The sequence below is a fragment of the Pieris brassicae genome, chromosome 3, assembly GCF_905147105.1.
Source record: "Pieris brassicae chromosome 3, ilPieBrab1.1, whole genome shotgun sequence".
In the NCBI taxonomy this organism is placed as follows: Eukaryota; Metazoa; Arthropoda; class Insecta; order Lepidoptera; family Pieridae; genus Pieris; species Pieris brassicae.
Genome location: NC_059667.1, coordinates 21,338,829 through 21,359,280, shown reverse-complemented (window position 1 = coordinate 21,359,280; position 20,452 = coordinate 21,338,829). Strand labels below are relative to the sequence as shown.

At 37.9% G+C, this 20,452-nt stretch overlaps 1 protein-coding gene across 1 annotated transcript; it reads left to right on the top strand.

Moving 5' to 3' along the window:
- The first annotated feature begins 448 nt into the window (after nt 1–448).
- On the top strand, nt 449–19,820 carry LOC123707275. Its single transcript, XM_045657183.1, has 14 exons — nt 449–599; nt 1,573–1,768; nt 1,937–2,009; nt 4,070–4,197; nt 6,007–6,078; nt 6,738–6,821; nt 7,929–7,974; nt 12,364–12,533; nt 13,507–13,574; nt 13,790–13,922; nt 15,606–15,715; nt 18,060–18,153; nt 18,972–19,088; nt 19,701–19,820. Exons 1-14 carry the CDS (start codon nt 462–464, stop codon nt 19,772–19,774), a joined length of 1,503 nt encoding a protein of 500 aa, XP_045513139.1. The 5' UTR covers nt 449–461; the 3' UTR covers nt 19,775–19,820.
- Nucleotides 19,821–20,452: the final 632 nt, after the last annotated feature.

The window sequence follows — 20,452 nt, the reverse complement described above, 5'->3', positions numbered from 1 at the left end:
GCAATTGTCGTCACAGTGGAAGAGCGAGAGGACTAGGAAACTTTTTTTATATTTTCACGATATTCGTACCTTCGAGACGAGAAACTCTCTCCATCTAAATAGGCCTTTAATCGACGCGGGAGGCTTTTCAATAGTTGCGCTCACTCATAGGTCAGCATACCTACGCTTCTATGTACGGTACATGTGCCGGTTCAGAAAGTTGATCACCAACTTATAAAATATAACATAATTGACGAATTGGAAGCAATTTGAGCCCAAGAATGTAGAATTTTATTATAACATAATAACGTCCATCAGAAGTAATAAGCTTTTAAATAAACGCCTGTGGCAAAAACTTCGTTAGTTAATTAGTCATAAATAGTAGAAATAAAAATTACATAAATAGTGGAGTATTGCATAGAAGAATGTGGATCTGTGAAAAGGAGAAAGTCAATTAGATGTCAAAAAACAAAAATATAAAAATGTCTGTGATGTACTTCGTATTTTTGCAATTTTTCATAAATATTTATGCCAACCATGCAAAAAGTATGGTACCTATATTGTCATTGGAACGAAATATCGATGAGAATGTAACGACTCAGCCGACGGAAGATTTAAAGGTAATAAGAATTTTTTTTATAAAAAAAAGATTATTATAATAATAATAAACATCTTCATCAACTTCATTCACATACATACATAATTTTAATCTAAGTATAATTTTATAAAGCTTGTTGATAGCACACTAGTTAACGAGGGCCAACAGGTAAGGTTGTCTTCAGAAATATTCTCATCACATTCACGACCTGATCTTCTGCATCCATCTGGCTTGTTTCTAATAATACGAATTTATTTGGCAAGAATATGGTACTAAAAGAGCAGTGTTGGCCTAGTGGCTTCAGAGTGCGGTTAACCCTGAGGTCATAGGTTCGATCCCCGGCTGTGCACCAATGGACTTTCTTTCTATGTGCGCATTTAACATTCGCTCGAACGGTGAAGGAAAACATCGTGAGTAAACCGGCTTGACTTAGACCCAAAAAGTCAACGGTCTTCGTCAGGCACAGAAGGCTGATCACCTACTTGCTTATTAGATTAACAAATGATCATGAAACAGATACAGAAATATGAGGCCCAGACCTATAAAGGTATTAGCGCCATTGATTTATTTTTTATGGTACAAAAATGTTTTGGTATTACAATATAAATTTCGCATACTCTGCCACACATAATGGTGTGCAAACTTGTCTTAAAACGTAGAACGTTTAAATAGAAGTTACAATACATTGAGTCTTATAATTGTAGTCAATTGTCACATTTTTTCCTTCTCCTATTTATGGGATACCATTCTATAATGTCTTTCGTCCATTTTCCTTTTTTCGACCTCATATACCTAGTCCAAGTCCAAAAGATTATTAAAGTAATTGAAATTTAAACGTTATTGATTCCAGTAGGATAAATTGTGTTGTCTTTAAAAAAACATTAAAGGTTTGGAATAAACCTTACCAATTATTAAAAATGTCAGCAACACTGCGATCATAAATGTCATCTTTACTTTATAATGACGTAATAACAAGTCGATTATAATATTTGCAGTTTCTTCCCTTCATAATGTTAATTAACCAAGAAGAGGATACGAGCGAGTTTTGGCGGGAAACGGAAATGTTGTCTCTGGTAAGGAACAACGAAATGGGCATAGACTATGAAAAGTGCGAACAGAGCAGCCCCGAGAAATCCATAGTGCATTTCCCGAGTCGGCGTGTTGTAAGACCCATCTGTAGAAGTACCTATGGTATGTTGATTTGTTATTAATATTTTTATTGTTGAATGGTATAGAGTTGGTTTGAATAGTAGTCTTAGCCCTATGCATAAAAGAGAACTATTGTAAATTGGCTTCAAATGTGTTACCATAACATTTTTGACAGAAATTTTCTATATTATATTTTTGTTTTATATATAGATTTCCAACTATGCCCTCAGTGTCCACGCTATAGTAACTACACGGAATGTGAGCTTTTTAGAGATTCATGCAGGTAAGCCCTTCTTGACTTTTTAAAGTACTCGCTCGTAGACTCGTGTTTGACTTGACTTTGACATTTGACTTTTAATTATATACTATATTTCTTAAGAGCGCACTAGGCTAGCAAAATTTATGATTTAACTCGCACTCCGCCCGCTCAAGTGGCTAGTGAAACAAACGTATGAGACGGACGATACAGTGTTTCGTGGAACAAAAATGAAGTAAACGCCAAATGCTTTTTATTTAAATAACTCGTAAAAAATACAATATTTAATAAAATTGCTAGTAAAACCTCTCGGCCAGACTACGTGTGCTAAATTTCAATTATTTTTGCCTCCATAATACTAGCCCTGATTTAATAAATACGAAATTAGGCAAAGTTAGATGTGATTTTCTGTTCTTTTTTGTATCGAGGAATTAGAGGGTATTGTATTGTATATTATTTAAAGCCTACCATTGAAATTATAGTAAAGGGTCAATACATATATATTGTTTTTTATCCGAGCATCACATACTTAGATAAAATTAAATCTACATTGAGTGATTTTGGTTTGTGCCCGCTCTTAACATCCGTACGGAAAAAATAACGTACGATGTAGATACTTCCACTTAACCTCTTACTAAGTAGGATGTACTGTTTTGCATGAACAAATCAGTGATCAATATTCAAAGAGCATTTTAGTGGAAATGGGATGTGATGTACTTTTATCTATATATATAAAAAATAATCCCTATTTCCCGTGGTCACGGCTTCACGCGTGAACGGCGGGCCCGATTTAGCTAATTCTTTTTTGTTGTGTTTGTTATTGTCAGGAGAAGGTTCTTATGAAGAGAAAGAAGAAAATTTAAGAATACTTAACCACTATATTAAGTTATCATTAAAAGTAATGCTTCGGTCGGAGTTATTATACTGATAAAATAATAACAGTCGCTAATTGTTTGTGGCAGTAATCTTGAAAATCCATTTGCTCGTAGTTAGTGCTACACCCTCCCTCGCAAGGGGGGTGTTTTGTCCTGTTCGGGGCGTATGCCCCCTTCAGGTGGTGTTTATGTTCGCGCCCTGCTGATACAGGGCGGTACGGGGGCGGCACTATAGCCCTTGGTGAGGGCTGCAGGCGCGCGGGGAGACTCAGTCTCTACCCGCTGCGCGCAACCGAAAAATCCATGTTTTTCCCATGGCCAGTTATATGTCCCCAGTTCCCATGTCGGATTACCAACAAAACTATTAACTCGCATTAAGTATTTTTAGTTAGTTATACTAATTCGATATCGATATTCATAGTTAAGTCAGGACAACGTCTGTCGGGTCCACTAGTAATATTTATTTATACTTTGTTACCATAATATACATAATTATTAGTATAAATAAAAATAAATAGCAAAATATATTGTTAAACGCAAGGCTGGACCAATTCGAGAATTTATTTATTCCTCTGAGGATGTTTGAACAAATTTGAACGATATAAAAAAAAAATGTTTTATTTAGCTTGTAGTTACTTAAAACTGTATAAAAGTGATATTAAGGCGAAACAAAGTTTACGGGGGCAGATAGTTTTAACAAGTCTTTCTCGAATTAAGTTCGTTAGCGATTCTTCTATGTGTGTATATAAGTGGATATTTTCAAATAAAACACTTTATTTGAAGCTAGTTAACTAGAAAAACAACTAACTAATGTATGTTTAAAATATGAGCTCATAACTAACATAAAATTACGGGTTGTTACGTTAACAAAAACTAACTTAGCCTATCTAAGGGTTCATAAATCTAAATGACACTTACCTATGTTATTGGCCATTATCGGAAACGAAAAAAAAACTAAAGGGCTCATATTGGCTTCAAGTGTGATGATTGTTTCTATATATTAACTAAAATATAAATATAACTAAACTAAATTTAGGTTACATAATTCTCGATTCGCATTAAATATAATGTGCAACCTAGTAGGCATTTGTAAAGAAATATAATTTCTTTATATAAAGGAAAAAAACATTGTTAATTTACTTAACAACTTACTAATTTATTTTTATATTAAACCGCTTCTGAAATTGTCTTTGGATGTTTTATTTTATACAGAGAACGTCGGGTACAACCAACAGAGCATCGAAGTTACTGTGATAGCATTTATGGAAAATGGCGAGCCATGTTTATACCGGCCGATTATTCACAATGTCGCTGCTGTGACGAGTGTGTGTTATATCGAGGTAATTAATTAATTAATTAATTAAAATATATATGTACAATAAAAATAACCTGAAAGATGTATAAAGTAATTCTATAACAATGTATATGTCGCAGGAAAGTAGTTAAATCAGAGAGTTAATTGAATCTCTAGATAGTTAATTGAATGTCGATAGTCAATTAAGTTTTATTAGCTTTTTTTATTTAAATAAAGCAGCGTCAAAAACGTTTCACTATCTGTCTGACCGAAAGCCAGCGGGTTGATTAACAATGTAAAACAAGACTCCGCCATGATTATTTCATTTGTATTGTTATTTCGCTGTGATCGTGAAGAACTGAGAGCTTGGAAATTCAGTTTTTTGCTTTATTTACAATACAAACGGTTAGCTTAGGTTAGTCTTGTTGCCTAGGAACGTTCAGGAAACACGTTAAACGTTTCGTTCACTCACTTGACTGACGGAACTTTAGCGACTTGATTGAATATCGATTATTAATTAACTGTCTAGAGATTCAATTAACTCTTTGATTTAACGACTTTACTGCGACATATATATAGCTCGTTCAACGTGTGTTTGAAGTTTGAACACTTAATATTGAAAGAATAATTTACTAGCATTGTATTCCTTTGCTCTGATATATACCCTTACTATGCGAGACATATTGCTAACCTTTGCCGACCTCATACGCTATGTAATCAAATGAAGGGCTGGGAAGTATGTGGGAGCAGAGGCATACAATTCTCGGCTCTTAACAATGTGTTTTCTGACACCTCTTTCACACCTCTGTTTTCTGAAAAGAAACCAGTTCCCGTACAACTGTAGGTACGCTGCGGGGTGGTTCAGACTTTGGAACATTTTCTGATCTCGGAAAAATGTTTGTTAAAAACCCTTGTTTCACTAAAACTCTATCTCTTTTACTTATAATTACGAGCCATTGATTAGAATTGTCCATCATTCCGACATCGATATTTACGTAGCGACTCCGTTCTTACCCCTTCTAACCGTTCTAACCGTTCTTAAGTAGATAATCAATCAACAATATATTCACTTTAATAATTTTTGTAATTATAAACAATTATATTATAAAATTGGTACGATCAAATACTTTTCCGCTGAGGTCGGAAAATTCTCCCCTGGTATCTGATATGGATTCCGGGGGTAATTATATGACACCGGTCATATCCGAAGCTAACTTGTGCAATGAGTCATTCTTATCATCTGGCCTGTATACAAAAAGTATTATGTCTACAGTAAAATTTCTTATATAGGACCAAGCTAAGCAAAAAAATAACTCAAACGTTATTTTTGTAATTATTCACAAAAATACATACACTATAATAACAATACGAAGCTAACAGGATAATGTCGAAAAAAATTTATATATAACATTAAACACTTAAGATACACAATATTGCTGTTGTGAATTCACTTCACGAAGATATAAAGATGTTGGTGACAGAATTCAGTAAGCGCAACGGGAATTTGTTAACAGGAATTTGTGCAACTAACTGTTTCTGGGCCTTGGTATGACAAACAACGTTATTCTTTGAGAACTTTTTTGCTCATTCCGCCCCATCCCGCAAGACTTTAGTTAGGTTATGTAAGTAATGTAATAAAGTTTCTGGTCAGGTCTTCTTGCCCGCTCTACGCCTTTGACTTGCGAACTGGCAGTAAATGTAAATTTATAAACAATTTAACATCTTTTCTGTTAACGTTCATAAGTACTTGGTTACGTATAAGAATAAAGTTATTTTGAGTTTGAATTTGAGAGAAAATTAAACAGTGAATATGTCCTGAAATACAAAAGGAATATAGATAAATGTTTTTTTATAGAATTAGACCAATCGTGCGTTGAAGATGAATACAATTTTGATGCGGACGAATTTCTACCGGTGACGACTTTAGGTGAGTTCTATTCAGCAAATGAAATTAGAAAGATAGAAAGTTGGACTAAAAATAAGAGTCTATAGAAGTGGGCTAGTGTATGTTTGCTTTTGGACTCCATATTATATAAAAGATGTAGTAACAATACAAAAAAACTTTGTAGAGTTTTAAACAATCAATATTCCAATAGTTATGCAGATTTTTGCAAATATTTTCATTGGAATGTCGGCCTAGTGACCAAGTTTTTCTTTTGCATGGTATTCTTAACAGGCGCATACATAGCCCCTATTTGCTGTCATTAATTTCTTTAAGAATGCCTTCACCGTATGGGACAAGTTATTTACAATTGTTCCGTGTGCCTCGTACGAACACCAACTGTTTGCGTAATTTCCCAATTTTTCGGGTAACTAACTACAATTTATGAAGATGTTGAAATATTATAAAAAGACTGACTTTATTTAGTTTTATTTAGATTTAAGTTGTAGTTAGTTTGATGTCAGTTTTCTTTTTTTTTATCGATTCATGTAGTTATGTTATCGTATATTATATTTATCAATGTAATCTGTTTTGGATTTGTATATTGTCTGTGTTTTGTTTTATAATATACTTGCTACTTGCTTTTAAATTAATAAATACATAGTTTTATTCTAGCGTTCTCTAGTCTATATATTTGTTTACAGATTTTCGCGCCGGATGTAATCCATACTGGGGCCACCCTGAACAAGAGTACAGGGCTCTGCGATGTGATAAAATATTGCGTAGATGTAAGTTATATCAGTTACGAAAGTTACCTGTTAAATATATAAAAATAATGTTACTCCAAGACCAAAAAGAGCCTTGGCCACCGAAATAAGAAGCCAGCGCTTTTTGTGCTGTAGTTTACGTCAAATGAATCAATTCAATCCAGCGGAATCTGGCGTTATTTCTTATATTGTTTTATTTATAAGCTTGGGCGGATGTGAGGCTCTGGGCTAGTTCGGGGAATTCCCCGTTCCGTTCGGTAGACGCGCATGACACATGTATTGGTTGATCTCAGGAATACCAACCCTATGATTGGAATTTTTTTCAGTGCCGCCCAAAAAGCCCTTAAGTAGATCTGCTTCTGTCTATATGCATTTTAATCTGTTTGAATTCGATTTTATAAAACGTGAACTATAATATAACTGGTAACAAGCTATAGTATAGTTCCCGTTTTATAAGTCTGTCTTCCTCACCTCCGTCACTTCTCGCTCTTCCATTTTGGCGACAATCTTATGGTGTCCGTGTAAACAGAATTTCAAAAGCAATAATTTCGAGGTTTTGGGCCAGTTGCTACCATGAGTTGCTACCAGTGTATGAGGGCGTTTTTCTGCTCTTATAAGACATGAATTAATTAAACGGAAACGGAAAAAATATGTTGGGCTAATTTTTAGAATTCCACAAACACTCGTAACGTCTATAAAGTTCAATGAACTTAATATTATCGGCAGCGTCAAATTTAAAGGATTTTTGTGCCGTTTTTGAGATCAATACCCTAGTAATCAGTAAACTCGAATGATATATCTCTCACTCAAAACGGTTCAAACCGATTTGTACGATACTTGTATGAACATAAAACTATACTACTCGAGATTCTCGTAAGTAAGAATCATCTTACTAAAATGTCTATGTGTAAACAGACGCAAAAAATTAACGCCTAGCGATAAATCCCTAGCAATTCGCGATTGACATTATCGCAGGTGAGAATTTAGTTCTTGTCTGTAAGTAAACATTTTGATACTATAATGCGATTATTGCGGGTGATAGTTACGTACGATTTCTCGCACCAAAACGTAAGAGAAACTCTCTCCATCTGCATGCGCCTTTATAATCATTTGTTAATATAATTTCAGGCGTTCCAGTCAACGTACCTTTACTGCCCAATGAAACTTTGACCTTGTAAGAACTTGTCTTTGCTTACTATCCTAAACAATTAATCTTAATAAATTTTTTTTTTTTTTTTTATAAAATAGGGGGCAAACGGGCAGGAGGCTCACCTGATGTTAAGTGATACCGCCGCCCATGGACACTCTCAATGCCAGAGGGCTCGCGAGTGCGTTGCCGGCCTTTTAAGAATTTGTACGCTCTTTTCTTGAAGGACCCTAAGTCGAATTGGTTCGGAAATACTTCAGTGGGCAGCTGGTTCCACATAGCGGTGGTGCGCGGCAAAAATTGCCTTGAGAAACGCTCAGTCGTGGAACGTCGGACGTCGAGGTGATACGGGTGGAATTTTGTATTTTGCCTCGACGTCCGATGCTGAAACTCAGCTGCAGGTATTAATCCGAACAACTCCTCTGAACACTCTCCATGGTAAATGCGGTAGAAGATGCAGAGTGACCCCACATCTCTACGCAACGCCAAAGGATCGAGCCGCTCGGAGAGGGATTGGTCATCGACGATTCGAACCGCTCTTCGTTGGATACGGTCAAGTGGAAGGAGCTGGTACTGGGGAGCCCCCGCCCAGAGGTGAGAACAGTATTCCATGTGGGGCCGTATTTGCGCTTTATAGAGTTGCAAGCGGTGGCCCGGAGTGAAGTACCGTCTCGCCTTGCTGAGCACACCAAGCTTTTTGGAGGCTAATTTAGTCTTTCCCTCCAAATGACCGCGAAACTGAACGTCGTTCGATATGTCAACGCCAAGTATTCCGATGCTGGCTGTGGCTTCAAGAAGAGTGTTTTCGAAAAGAGGAGTAGCGACAAAGGGTATTTTTTTCGCGGAAAACGCGCAAACTTGTGTCTTCTTGGGGTTAAATTGGACTAGGTTTAGTCTACCCCAGTCCGAGACTCCACGTAAAAGAGTTTCGACTTCAGACACAAGTTTGTTCCGGTACTCATCGACAACTGCCCGAGAAATACCTGCCCGGCCAGTGTAAAGAGTATCCCCAGTGCTGTCGTCCGCATAGCAATGAATGTTGCTAAGTTGCAACATGTCATTGATATGCAGAAGAAACAGGGTCGGGGACAGAACACAGCCTTGTGGGACCCAGCATTCACGGGTTTAAGGTCGGAACATGCTCCGTCGACGACGACCTTGATGCTCCGATCGGCTAGAAAGCTGGAGATCCAGTCGCATAATTTCTCAGGAAGCCCGTAGGCTGGTAGCTTCGAGAGCAGTGCTTTGTGCCACACCCGATCGAAGGCTTTCGCTATGTCCAAACTAACCGCTAGTGCCTCCCCCTTGGACTCAATTGCCTCTGCCCATCTATGAGTAAGGTATACTAAAAGGTCACCAGCTGAACGACCACGACGAAAGCCGTACTGATAGTCGCTAATCAGCTGGTGGCCCTCTAGATAACTCAAGAGCTGGCCATTAATAATGGATTCCATTATTTTGGAGAACAAGGAGGTTATTGCGATTGGGCGATAGTTGGATGGATCAGTGCGATCGCCTTTTTTAGGGATCGGATGTATCGAAGCGGTCTTCCAGCACTTCGGGACAGTGCCGAGCGAGTACAGGTACCGGAAAAGGCGCGTCAGGACCGGAGCCAACTCAGGAGCACATGTACGCAGCACAATTGGAGGGATACCATCCGGCCCGCTCGACTTATGAATGTCCAAGGAAGATAGTGCTCTGCGAACAGCACGTTGCTGGAATGTGATTTCCGGCATTGAGTTATCACACCGCGAAATCGCCGGTGGTGATCTCCCCCGGTCATCCAAAGTCGAGTTGGACGCAAAGAGACAGCCCAAGAGGTCGGCCTTCTCCTTCGCAGTGTGGGCGAGCGAGTCATCCTCTCTGCGCAGCGGTGGTATCGATGGCTGACAAAAATTCCCTTGTACAGCTTTGGCGAGAGACCAGAAGGCTCGGGTCCCAGAAGGGAGTTGGGCCAATCTCTCGCCAAATCTGGCGATGTGCTCTGACTTTGCCTTAGCGATTTCCCGTTTGAAGGACCTGGAGGCTGAGTTATATGCTTTTTTATGTTCGCTGGTATTGGCATCACGAGATATCGCCGCTTCCGCCCATGCATTAAAGCATTCTCGCTTTCGACGCGATGCCGCCTTGCAAGAACGCTTAAACCAGGGCTGTGACCTGCCACCGATCGGCACCGCAGAGAATGGAATAAAAAGTTCCATGCCCTGCAGAACCACTTCGGCGACAGAGGCAGCGACGGAATCTGGAGCTTCCGACGAAAAGCACATAGGCCCCCAAGGGTAGGACGCAAAGAAAGACCGCATCCCATCCCAATCTGCTGACCGATAGTGCCAAATACGACGACAACCCGAAAAACGGGGCCGAGGAGGGCGCGTAGTAGGCACAGTACTCCGGACCACACAATGATCCGATGAACCCAATGGCGGGTCAACAGAGACTTGATAGGTCTCCGGATGTGAGGTCAGCAGAAGGTCCAACAAAGAGGGTTTATGACCATCCACATCTGGTATTCGCGTAATCGCAGGGACCATTTGTGACAGGTCGTAAGCTAAAGCAAAGTCGTGAAAGGATCTTCCCGCGTGATCGGTGGTTTCCGAACCGAGCCAATCGGCATGGTGAGCGTTAAAATCGCCAAGTATCACGATTTCAGCGGTAGGAACCCCTTCGAGCAGGGAATCTGTAGCCATTTGGATGTGCTCAATGAGTCGCTCAGTTTCGGTATTTCCGCTATGGGACCTATACAGGCATGCGTAGAATCGCGGATGGTCATCGCAGTCTACGCGCAGCCAGAGGCTAGATAGGTCCCTTCCTTCAAGCGACCCGAGGCGACGAGAACAGATATCCTCTCTGACGTACACGCAAACTCCCGCCCGCGGCACAAATGAATGTTCCAATTTGTACCCCGGGTAGGAGAGGTAGGAAGTATCAGCCGGGAAGGATATCTGAGTCTCAGTAAGGAAGAATAAGGCCGGCTTCGCAGTTTCGAGGTGAAAGTGAACCGCGTTAAGATTAGAGTTGAGCCCCCTAACATTGGTAAAGTCCACTGAGAGCGTGGAAGGGGATGCCTTCGGTAAATTCTTCCGTTTGCCCCGAGATCGAAACTTATAGTTTTTTGAGCAGTTTTTGCCCACCCCAGAATACGAAGGGCAGCCTGTGCATCCACCACCGAATACTGATTGTTCCGATGATGGACGCTCAGAGGGGGATTCTCCACAGCGGAAACGTGTGGTACCCCCCTGGGGTAATCTCTGTTTAAACTGCATCTTCATACTCTGGGGGAGGGGGGAATTGATGGGCTCCGGGAGTCTCACTCACCGCACGAAACGCGAGTACAATAAGATGAACCTATTGCATCACTTCACGCCGGTTTTCTGTGAGACAGTGGTACTGCCCCGGTCGTGCCTGCCCGATTGGCTGAAGCCCGAAAGCAACAGCATGGCACTCCCACTAGGAAATAATATATATAAATAATAAATATAAATCTCCTGTCACGATGTTTGTCCGCGATGGACTCCTAAGCTACTTAACTGATTTTAAATTAAATTGGCACAACGTGAGCAGTCTGGTCCGACTTAAGAGATATGATAGCTTAGATCTTTAATTATAGTCGCAATTTTATTTTATTGCAAATTATTTGTCTATAATTAATTGACAGTCACAATTATCTGTTAACTCCAAAAGATTCTAACAGATGTCGATACTTTTCGACTGGATTGAGTAAGTAATCAATAGATGGCACTGCTATGGTAAACCGACAAACATGTCATATAAGCTACAATTCAATATCATGCTTACCACGTGTTATTGAGGCTAAAGTATAAATTAAATTTATTTTGTACTAAACGAAATACCGTGAAATTCAATTATTTATACTTTTTTTATTTTTTGGTGTAAGCATAGCCAACAACGTGTTACTCAGACCGAAGTGTAAATCAAATTCAAAATATAGTGACGATAATACAGTGGAATTATTCTTTCGTGTCACGGTATTAAGGCTAACTAAATCCACATTAAGGAGAAACGAGGTTCACGGGGGCAGCTAGTATTTATTTTAAAACTCAACACTAATGACACACATCCATACACGTACAGAGAACACACGACATTTAAAAACATTACAATTATAAAAGCTAAAATACATGACAATAAACTTAATTAAGAAATACAAAAATACAATTTAAATTTTTTATACATTTCTTCTTTGCAATGGTGACGGAACAATGGCTGCAGCATCTTACGCCTGAAGACATGGAGAATGTCATAAAATGGATCAGCCTCGCATGTCCTCAAAGCGTCGTTTACTGCAGATAGAGATCTGTTTCGAGGAGCATTACAACAGACGTTGGTCCTCACGGCCTGAATGTAAAATAGGTGTAATGAAACTTATCGATTTGTCTAATTTGTAATTTATTATAGCCGAAGGAGCTTCCGCTACGACCCACCCAGCGGAGGCAGTGACTGCCCAATATTGTGTCGTGGTTTCGAGTGCCAGGGCGGTTTGGTTAAAGAAACAGAGTGCAAACCTGGCGCCTTCCTACCAGACAAAGACCAGTGCAATTGTTGTGGTCGTTGCAGCGCGTACCAACGTAAGTTACCTTTAACAATTAAGCTGATATGAAGAAGATATTGGCTTCATTAGTTTTTTGCCAAAAAGCAATACTCAGCACACGAAATTAATTTTTATTCATTTTTTTAAACAAACACAAATGTCTTCACTTAAAATACTATATCTCACAATCCAATAGTGCCACATTGGTCAAATGTTAAATAGCGCCATCTATGTTTCAGTGCACCTAATATGTATAATGTAAAACTTATATTGATGGCCCTTCATTACCTCGCCACATTGCAGATAGTTGTGCAACTAATTTCTTGTATGATTTATTCAATACTTTGGTGTATAAAAAAGTGTGTATACTTCTTTGGCGTAACAAGATAAAATCTTTTCAAAACCGTATCTTTTACCATCTTTTTTCTCTAACTTTTTGTTGCAAGTTTTTCTTTATATAACTGGGGGCAAACGGGCAGGAGGCATGGACACTCTCAATTCCAGAACACTCGCGGGTGCGTTGCCGGCATTTTAAGAATTGGTACGCTTTTTTCTTGAAAGACCCTAAGTCGAATTGGTTCAGAAATACTTCAGTGGGAATGAAGTTTCAAGCATGACCTTGATCGACTGTGTTTGTGTCACGATGATCAGCAGTCTTTTCTTACTTTATTATGGCATTACGTCTGATTATGTCAAGGGAAGTGTGTTTACAGTTCCTATTCCTCAGTAGGTACACCAAAAGGTTAGGAGTAAGATTAAAGAATGGCGATAGTTGAAAGTTCTCCTCGTACTTAATTTGATTTAGATAGTAAATGGATTTGTGTCGTGTAGTAACTGTAATGTTTTGAATTGACGTTCATAGGTGTAAATATCAATATGTTGGTGTAATTTTATATTTTTTTGAATTTGGATCAGAGTCTTACGCAAGGGTGGACATGATCTGTGCCATGCCGTGTGGGTCCCGTTAGGATTTTATACAAAATTTTCTTCTGTTATCATAAAATTTTCAGAACTTAATGAAAAATGTGCTGAATTCAAGAAAACTGTTCACATCGTCAATGGTTCGAAGGAAACTGAGGTACTTTTTATTTCATATATAAAGGAGGGCAAACGGGCAGTAGGCCCACCTGATGTTATGTGATACCGCAGCTCATAGATACTCAAATTGCCTCTCAAGTGCGTTGCCGACCCTCTAAGAATTGTTATACTTTTCTTGGAGCACCCTAAATCGGTGGTCTATCCTTAAAGGATGATTATTCCTGCGTTATTTACACATACTTAATTGATTAAAAGGTAGAAGAAGAGTTCTTAGAACCAGGTTGTGATGATGGACTGGTCTGCAGACAGGGGCTCTGTCAGGATATTCACACTGTTCAAACACATTCCGGACGTAGAAAGAGAGATGAGGGGCTGTATGAAGCTAATGGTGAGTCCCGGTGCTTATTATGGATTATGAAACGTTATGCTATAGCGGTGTCTCCACGCCGAATATTTATTAAAAAAAAATTGTATTTATTATATTATAATTGCAGTAAATTAAAATTTCTTAGTGCGCATTTTATGTATGGAATATTAGAACATCAAAATGTCTTTCATCCCGGTGAATGCACTCTCCAGGACGTCAACTGATATAGCTCTAACTTCTGTCATTATTTTAGTCTTCTGCTCGACATTCGTAAGAGGGGTACCAAAATATCTTGTTTAGAGATAACCCCATAAAAAATTCAGCTGGGGTTAAGGCGGGAGCTAGCGAACTGGTCTTCCCTGGGACACACGACCTCCAACTATGTAAAAAGTACCCACTAAAGTGTGTGTGGGCTGCGATGACTGCCCCTTTTGGGCACCTTGTACCTTTGTTATGAAAAAAAATGTGTCAATTTTTATTTAGATTGCTTATACGATAGGACACAATTTTTAATTATTTACAACAAAAACATATAGCCAATGATGGAATACGTAATATATACAAAAATGTTCAGATATTTACGAAAGAAAAATATCAATAAAATATATAAATACGTAATACATAAATGCTGTGCAGTGTCGGCAGTTACGCCAGGCTATGTATGTTGGGTGTGCTCATGATGCAGGTGATTTAGCGCTATGGATATTGTTGATACTTCAATTGCTATAGTAACTTAATACGATGAAATTGAAAACATTACTAATTAAAAAACATTGGTTTTCTAAAGTCGGCTTACGGACGATTATTTTACGGGATATCATTGAATTGAATTATTATCACAAAATTACCATTATTTTGTATATCACAAAGAAGTTTATTTGGACTCGCTAATTCAAATATTTTTTAAAACAAGAACAGTACAAGAAAATCATAGTATATTTGAAAACCACTAGTTTGTATTAATGTAACAATAACAGTTTAGTTAGGGGCGCGACAAATGCGTAGTACATGGGCTGAAAAGTTGGCTAACATAGAAAAATATCCTTTTTTTTTTGTTAAATTTCAGTAATCAATATGCCCGTCGAGAGCGATACAACGATTGTAGCGGTTATACAATGTTCAGATACCATTTTTATAGTACGATTTGTCTTCAGCCAAAGTAGGCTTTAGTTTCGACGATGGGAACAGGAAACATCGCTGGGCTTCTCTCAAAATCTTGGGAATACGGTAGATTTGGAAGAAATTCAAACCACAATTCATGCGATTAAGCTATTAACGTTGAAGGCCACTTATTACGCAGCAAACACCTCAACGTTCTCTCACCATAGACGTTGTTTGCTCTTAAAGTACAGGGCCGAATTTTTTTTTATTATTTATGGGATTCCTACATTATCTATCAGGCATGTGATCAAGCTGATTTGTGGCTGAGAAGCTAGCTAGCAGCAGGGGAGTGTTAAAATCTCCCCTTCTGTAAAAAGAGACTTTATTTGCTTAAAGGTCTGGTGGGTTTGGTTTCTCCCGCCGTGCACAACTACTCCGAAAATATACTTATAATATTTATGGGCGAGTCGGAGCTCGATGGCCGGCGGGACCCATTCCATGTCACTAGAATCCTGATGTGCTATTCATTCTAGTGACATTCGACGAACTTTGATTACAGCTCGGGCCTATACGTCATGCTCAATTCGATTTTTATGTATTTAGAACCTTGCAAGCGGGAAATGAAAGAATTTAAGAAGAAATATGGAAGGGATGGTCACTTACACTACAATGCACCACAGTGCACTCCGTTGTGGTTGTATGCCCCTGTTCAGGTATGTACAACGATTTTAAAGAAAACAAAAGCTTTTAAGTATTGGCATGATGGCTTGTGTTCATCTAAAACTAGTTTATGTTGAAGAAAATATGGTGAATTGGTATTGTGTAACTTCCACGGCCATGGCCCGACGTTTTCTTAAGCAATTTCGTCTTTCAGCATCCGTAGCGCTGATGTCCCAATAGGATCGCGAGCTGCTTTTAAGTAGAAGGAAGTTATATAGTACCCATGCTGCTTTTCAATGAACAAGATTAGAAGCTAAGGTGTATTACATATAATTAAAATCCCATCTCATTGCTCCTCCTTTCTTGGCGAATCCCTTATAAGTCTCTGCAGTTAGGCTATGGAATTCACTTCCCGTCCCTATTCGCTTGCCTCCTTCTCTATCTTCCTTTAAATTTCTTCTGTACAAACATTACCGGTCCAGATCGTATCACTAACTTTCGTGCTAACAACTAACTGCCGTGAGACTGACCTTAAATTATCTTGATTCATTCATTCTTTTTACGTTTTATTTCTCAATTAGTATATTTTTTAGTTTAGTTTGTTTTTTCTTCCTGTTTAGTTTTGTCTTAATAACTATATGTGATATGTATTTTTGCGCTTCTTGCCTAATAATCTAATTTAATACATTTTTCTTCTCACAGTGGTTGCCTGGAAGAGATCGCTCGAAAGCGATAAGGTCCCCAGTTGCCCTCATTTCATTTAATTATGTTCAATTTTTATATTGTACTGCAACAATGTGACCTTAATAAATAAATAATTAAAAATGATAAATTGATTCCGTCGTTAAGAGCCTATTATCAATTTTGATTCGACTGGAATTATTCAAATATGCTTTAGATGAATGAAAATTACGTGTACAGTAACCCCTCCGAGAACACGGTAGATTGGTTCCGCGTTATAGGAAACACGTGTAGGAGTATTGCCTCATAACGCGCTTGTATGATCTCATATAACGCGTTGTACAAATGATTTAAGTTTAAATTTTCTGGTTAATAAATGTTGTGGACGAAATATGTTCATAATCCAGACATAATAAATGTCACAGTACAGTTATATGGGCATACCCGTGTTATAGACTAATATCGCGTAATATGAAAATGTGTTATACGGGTTTTTACAGTTTTTATAACATACGATTACCATAGAACTCTAATGAGGTCATCTGACGAAACCCAGTCGATGTCGATGTAGTTATTTTAATATCAGAGCTGTCGCAAACCTTCTTTTTTAGAATTCATGATACGAAAACTGTTGTATGGCAAATTCATAATTTGCGGTAAATTTGTCGAATCATGGCTAAACCTTAAAACAGTATTTCTACATATTTTCATGACTCGCCAATGGTGTAGCCAAGCAATAATCTGGTTGTGCATGCTCTTTAACATAGAAATTAATTAAAACATCATGAATTGTGAAATGAATGAAAGAAGGTGCAAATCTTTAGCTATAACCTAACCAAACCTAATGTAATGTACTGGTACTAGGAACTGAAATAATATCATTATCATTATGCATTAATATTATCAGTTTTATAATATTTTTAAGGGGTCCAAAGGCATGCATCTCATGAATATTACTTGGTGTACTACGTAGTAGTCGTAAATCGCGATAGAAAACAATTTGGAGCTGTTTTAAGGTGGACCCGTGATTCGACAAATTTATCTAATTTTTAACCTTCGTCATAAATCATTAAAGTCGGTGAAAACCGCTATAACAACAAACCGAGTGATAGACATGGCGCAGGATTTGTTTTTATTTAAAACAAAAGTTAGATATGATTTCGTTTGGAGGCATTATCGAGGTATACAAATTATCTTTAGAACTCAATAACCATAGTTGAGCCAGCTTAAAAATGTTTTCATGCAACAGTTTTCATCTTTGATCTTGCAAATCCGAAGACCACGAAAGTTTCTTTTCATCTATATAGCCTATGACAAATTACGTGTTTCGTGGTATTTAAAGCCGGTTTAGTGGATCTAGAGATTACCCTCCTACAACCTCACAAATCCCGTTAATATTGAAGTAATTTTGACTTTGGGTCCTTTAAGAAAAGAGCATAGTAATTCTTAAATTACCGGCTCTGGTATTGAGAGTGTCGGTCATTTAACAACCGGTGAGTCTTCCGCCTCACCCCTGTTTTATAGAAAAAAATAGTATAGCCCTGTACCGGCTTCACAAGACTAAACAGTTTGGTCTTTGTGGTAGTGTTCCTTTAATCCTTTCAGCAGTTCTACTACGCGACAGTAATTCGTTGATTGAGGAAAGCACCTATCTACTATGTGTGTGTGTGTGTGTGTGTATAAGATTGTATTTTTATTATTTTATTGTTGTATTAGTGCCGACGTTTCGTATGCTATTGCGCACTGGAAGATGGCACCTTTATAGAAGGCATCAAGGTACCACGCGTGGAGGTGTCTAATATGAACTGTGGTATGGAACATTTTTAATCTATTAACATTGTGTATCCCCTTTGACCTTAAGCTTAAAAAGAAATAGGGATTTTCTCGTGAGACAATGACGACTGAGTTTGCTAGACGCAGTATGCACTCTACATTTAAAATAAGAGTTGGAGATGCTACTGAGACTTATAGTTACACACTTCTTCACATTACACTCACTCATTCACTCTATACCACACACACATACCCAAACGCTTACTCGTTCTCTCACACGCGCTCAGGCACTCGCAACCTCGCAAACGCTTTCTAAAAACTATAAATATTGCTTTATGTAAACTATCAAATATATATATATATGTATGTAGGTACTACACCAGCGATTTAAGAATATAGTTTAGAAGTTAGTAATCTACAGCTTATCAAATCAAATCAAAATCATATATTCATATAGGTAACACAATGTACACTATCAAATATATATATGTATGTAGGTACTACACCAGCGATTTAAGAATATAGTTTAGAAGTTAGTAATCTACAGCTTATCAAATCAAATCAAAATCATATATTCATATAGGTAACACAATGTACACTTATGAAGTTATCGACTCTACTCGGGACTTAAAACCCAAACCCTCATGGTTCTTAAACTCAACCATTGAATGAAATGACAGTTTATGGTGATGGTAAACCTGCAGAGTTTCCTCATCCATGGTTCCACAACTTTTTTAAGGCACTTATGAGATATTTTCAAATCGACGATGGGTCCCTGGAAGGAGCAGCTTCTTCCGAACAGATCAGCCTTATGCCTCATTATAAAAATATAAAAATTCATTTCTGCTAGCATAGATTGCGCCCGTGAAAAGTGCAGGACGAATGTAAATTTGGAATGTGATGGGTACGGAAATTATAAGGATGCCGTTTTCACCATGCGCCAATACCAGTCAGGTGATGAAAAGGCTACAGGTGAGTTGACAGTCCTTGGATAGGTAAACATTTCATAACTACAGTCTTTTTCTCTTTTCTTTTCAACTTTTAATCATGGCCGGATTTAGAGGTCTGGAGTCCCTAGGGTAACAAAGGAGTGGAGGCCCCCTGGCCCCAAATATAATGAAAAACATTCAGTCGAATTTATTGTGAAACCAAGTAGGTTTTTAAGGTATTTATCAAACATATAAAAATCAAAAGAAAAGTTGTTTGCTAGTCGTAATTAAACATTTTTTTTTGAAGTCTGTTGCGGGGGCCCTGGGACTGTAGCCTCGGTTGCCCTCCCCTAAATGCAGCTCTGATTTTAATTCTATCCCCATTTAACTCGGGACATAAATGCAACAGGTTGTTACTAAGCGAAGTGTTCGAGGCAGTCATTGCTAAAAGATTATATTAAATATAAAAATATAAGTATGTACGTAGATTTTCTATATGAGATTTGCCTTTTTTATCATTCTCTTCTCCATTCTCATATTAATGTAGTCTTAGAATCCGTAGAATGAATATCATTTTTTTTATTTTGTCTATAGAAATTGGCTATGAAAATTATAATTAAATCATACTGGGCCTGCTGATATAATATTTTTTCAGTTACGAAAATTCCGACCCTGACGTCTCCAAGAACCGGTTATGAAGCAGCTCTACCTACTGCTGGGTATCTTTGAATTAAATAAATTATTTTTTATTGGATTATGTCACTTCCCAGTTTAATGAAACCGATTCCACCTCCTTTGTCTCTTTCCGTCACAGTGTAAACACAATTTGACAGAACGAGACAAAATTAATTAAAAGTTTGAGCATAGACACAAAGAGATTAACGTATTCTTAGAATAATATTTTTGCTTAATAATTCTGTTAATATGTGTGTCCAAATTTCTCATATAAACCTACTCTCTTGACTTTGCATAGTTGGATATTTTATTTCCCAAATATTTTTTTATTATATACAGCCCAGGCCAGGATAATAATCAAGGCATGGACAATATTTCGAATCGTTCCAGTAGTTTGTAGGTTTATTTGTTTTAAATATGCATAACAATGCTTTCCTATTTAGCATATTTCATGTTGATGCTAGCTTCAATGCTGTTTTAATTTAGCTCGATTACCTTCCGTGTCGCGCCTGCGCACTGAAAACATTGACAGCTGATTGTTATGTCAATAGTTTTAACAATTTTGAAAATGCCTTTTCAATTTCTTAAGATAATGAGAAAGTTGGTTGACCTTCACCTAGCACTACGAAATGGTATTTCTGTCCGTCCTTGTGACGTCACTGTCACTACATTGTTACTGGGTTGCTTGTTGAAAGAATTACCCCATGTTTGGCAATTTTCATTCACAGGAAG